This window comes from Drosophila miranda, chromosome XL, assembly GCF_003369915.1.
Source record: "Drosophila miranda strain MSH22 chromosome XL, D.miranda_PacBio2.1, whole genome shotgun sequence".
NCBI lineage: Eukaryota > Metazoa > Arthropoda > Insecta > Diptera > Drosophilidae > Drosophila > Drosophila miranda.
In genome coordinates, this window is record NC_046673.1 from 21,574,566 (window position 1) to 21,578,443 (window position 3,878).

The window sequence follows — 3,878 nt, forward strand, 5'->3', positions numbered from 1 at the left end:
GGCCCATGGCCAATGCAATGATTCAGATATCATCGCAAGTCGCGGATGTTTAACGAGATTTGGAATATGATGAGTCCGCGGCAAGCAGCAGAAGGGAAGCTCGAATTGTTGGAGGAAAATTGAAAAGTTTAGAGGATAACGAGGCAGAGATTAAGCAGGGAAAGCATCGAAGGTTAGCGGAAATGGAAAGTGAAACCGCAACCAAGAGTAAGAGATGGCTGGAAGGCTGGTAGGCGCTCTGCAAGAAATATGTGTGGCAAATACTGAAACACATGGAATGTGGATTTCTTTTATTTCGAATTGAGAAAACGGACCGTACCGGACCGGACCGGTTTCCATTCATATGCTAATGCGTTCAAGTTTAATTTTGATTGCGATTTCGAATGCACAATGAGTGCACGCATCGACACGAAAGTAAAACTTAGCTTCAATGGTTTCATTGGAATTTATTTCATGCACACACCAGCAGACTGGCTGGCAGATTGGCCTGTTGATGCTCCAAATGCAATGTTGATGGTCCGACAAGAGCGGAATGGATGGAATAGGAATGTGAATAGGCTGGTGTTTGGCTGACCGCGACGAGGACAGACCCGACCGGACCAGTGCATCCCGATCCCTGCTAATTAGGAGCAAAAATGTTTCATAAAATAAATGGCGCAAATGCGAAAATAAATGGCCAAAAAGCCAAAGCGGCAAAGGGGCAAGCGGCCGTTTGATTGATGTCCTTGTGCGCTCATCATAGCACTTCTCTCTCTCCTCTCCTCTCCTTCCCAATGCTCTTCTACTCTTCTGTGTGTCTGTTTCAGTGGTTGTGTCCTGTCATCCGCAGGCTGATGGCCAAAACAAGCTCCGCCATATATCTTTTTTTGTGTTTTTGTTTGCCATTTTTATTTTTGCCGAACAGTTTCAGTTGGCTTCGGTCTCCACGTCCATTCACCACTGCGGCTTGCCACTGCCGCAGAGGTTGTAGAAGGTGGCACAGAAGATATAGACACCGCCGGCGATGTGAAAGACAATGCGCCAATTCTCGATGGTTGGCCCGTGGTGGATCACGTGGCCGGCGATCATGGGGGCCGTGAGGCCGACAAGATTGGCCGCGCAGTTGGTGATGGAGATGAGCAGGCCGGCGAAGCGGGGCGAGAGGTCCAGGTGGTTGATCTTGAAACCGGAGTAGATGGCCCCGTTGAGGCCCAGGCCCAGCACGAACACGACGATGGTGAGGACGAGGCTCTCATAGACGTAGCCCACCACGATGAGGGCCAGGGCCGGGCCGTACTGCCCGAAGCTGTTCATGATCTTCCGCGTGGCCGTAATGGATAGCTTCCGGCGAATGAGGCTGTCGGCCACAATGGCAAACACGATGGCCATCAGCCACATGGCCAGATAGGGCAGCGACGAGAGCACTCCGTTCGCCTTGATGTTCACATTGAGAATGCGGTCCATGTAGGTGGGGAGCATCGTCATCAGAGTCTCGTAGCCGTAGTTCTGGCCGGCATGGGCCACCATGATGGCCCAGAAGAAGCGCGACTTGGCGAAGCTCAGGAACGGCGTACGTCCGGTGTCCTCCGGCTGGGCCTTCCAGATCATCTCGTCAATGTACTTGCGCTCCGCTTCGGTGATCCTCTTGCTCGCCTGCGGGCTCTCGGGCACCAGACAGAGATAGAGCAGGCACCAGACGGTGCTCAGTATTCCGAACACGTAGAAGATCGAGGGCCAGCCGCCGTCGAAGCCGTACTCGGCCAGCAGGCCGCTCAGCGGCATCGAGATGATCGTCCCGAACTGGGCGCCCGCGTAGACGGCGGCCCCCGCCCGGGACCGCTCGTCGGGCGGGATCCAGACGGCCAGCAGGGAGTGGGTGCACGGCACTATGGGACCCTCGCCCAGGCCCTGGATGAAACGGACCACGCCGAGGGGAATGGGACCGCCCTCGCGGGCGGAGACGGGCACCACAAAGGCCGCCACCGAATTGAGCATCATGCCCCAGCCGAGGAAGTGCTTGGCCCCATAGTACTTGATGAGGAAGCCGAACGGAATCTGGGTGAGGACGTAGCCGTAGAAGAAGCTGGACAGGATGTAGCCCTGCGTCTTGTAGCTCCACACGAACTCCCCTCCCTGGCTGTGCTGGTGGTGGTCGCTGATGGCCGTGTGGTTGACCATCGCCACAATCGCCACCGACATGCTGGTGCGCATCACATACGCATTGGCCATTCCCAGGAAGAGCATGAATATGACGAAGTTGCGGGCCTTGCGGCACGTCGGTATATCGCTGTCCTTCTCGTAGGATCTCGCTGTCGTCTGTTCGGCCTCGGGCGGCATATCTCTGGATGAAAGGTGGAGTGCCCCCAGCTCTTTTTACTTTTTCACATTCGTTTTCTCCATTTGGTTGTGGCATTTGCCACTGTCATGAGAGAGACGGAGAGAGAGAGTTTCGGCAAAGGTAAATTGTTGCTCAGTTACGGACTAACGGATTTACGGATTTACTGATACGAGTGTCGAATGTTTGTTTATCCATTCCCATCCCTATCCCCATCCCCATCCCCATCCCCATCCGCATTCTCATTCATGGCGTAATGCCACATCGGAGCGGACTTAATCGACTCCACCTCCATCTCGCGGTAGTCAAATGCCTTCACACTAGATTACTCCTTGGATACAGGATCTCAATATCCTCCCCCAATAATTCCTTTGCAGGAGAACCCTTTTCCTGCTCCGTGTTTTTGTCATATCAATTTCGCATATTTTATGGAAAGCAAATGAAACCGATGGCAGATGGCAGTCGGCAGTCGGCAGGATGAACATCGAATCGAATTGAGCCCTCTTTATATTATGAAATTTAAAGCAAACAAAACAAAAGCAAATTTAATTTGTGCGGAAGGAAGGAAGGAAGTGTTAGCCTGGGATTCAATTTATTCCGCAATCAATGAGGTAAGTCGCTTGCCAGTGTCTCTTTTTGGGGGGATTCTCGATTCAGTAATTCTTTTGATTTATATTAAAATAAGTATATATACTCGTATAGGTATGTATCGACTGTCTCCGCCTGGGGAAAACATATACAAATTAATAACACCATTGCGAGCAGGCAGCCCTGAAGCCCTGAAGCACTGAAGCACTCCACTCCATCAGCTTAAATTCCTGAATAATTCGATTTCCCAGGCAGATAATAAAATAAAATCGATTAATGGATAACACTGAGGCTGTGTCATCACACCCCGTGCAAATAAAAGTAGTTGAAAAAACAACCAACGATTAAATAATAATGGCATTACATGGAAGCGTATAAAACCATACGGAAATAGGATGGAACTCGGTGCCAGTGCGAGTGCCACCTCGAGGCAGATAATCCGATAACGAATTTGGGGCCAAACAGTTCACATTCTGGGTATTCTGTACCGTTCAGAGATAATGATGTACTGCATTCGGTGGAAGACCCCAGGAGTGGAGATGTTATCCTTGTTATCCCCTGAATGCCGCCCAAAATGTTTATCCCTTTAAATAAAGACCACTTATTCGGGATCGGAATCAGTCACTGCGCTCGCCCTTCTTGTTTACAGGAGGGATTATACAACTCCATGACTAGTCCGTAAATAACTTTGACTTTTTTTACCGAAATTGCGTAAAGCTCCCATAACACAACGTCCCAACGTCCCCGGTCCCATTGCCACTCCCAAATGCCCCTTCCACTCGAGTAGCAGTAGCACTGAGAGCACCGCTGAGGGAAGAGATTATAAGCAGCCGGCTTAAGCAGCCGTGTGCTGCAAACATCGTTATCCTGGCCGATTGCCCCGAGCAGCCCAAGGACGAGGACGAGCTTGTGATGACACCTTTGCGGTTGACCCGGGACGAGCACAAGCCCTCCAGCCCTCCAGCCATCCAGCCAG

General features: G+C 51.4%; 1 protein-coding gene across 1 annotated transcript; it reads right to left on the reverse strand.

Moving 5' to 3' along the window:
* Window positions 1–269: 269 nt before the first annotated feature.
* LOC108165187 (putative inorganic phosphate cotransporter) lies at window positions 270–2,443 on the reverse strand. Its single transcript, XM_017301257.2, has one exon. The coding sequence runs from the start codon at window positions 2,314–2,316 to the stop codon at window positions 934–936; it is 1,383 nt and encodes a 460-aa protein (XP_017156746.1). The 5' UTR covers window positions 2,317–2,443; the 3' UTR covers window positions 270–933.
* Window positions 2,444–3,878: the final 1,435 nt, after the last annotated feature.

Excerpts from the sequence above, each read along its gene's own strand:
- LOC108165187 (XM_017301257.2), bottom strand. The coding sequence starts at position 2,316 with ATGCCGCCCGAGGCCGAACAGACGACAGCGAGATCCTACGAGAAGGAC.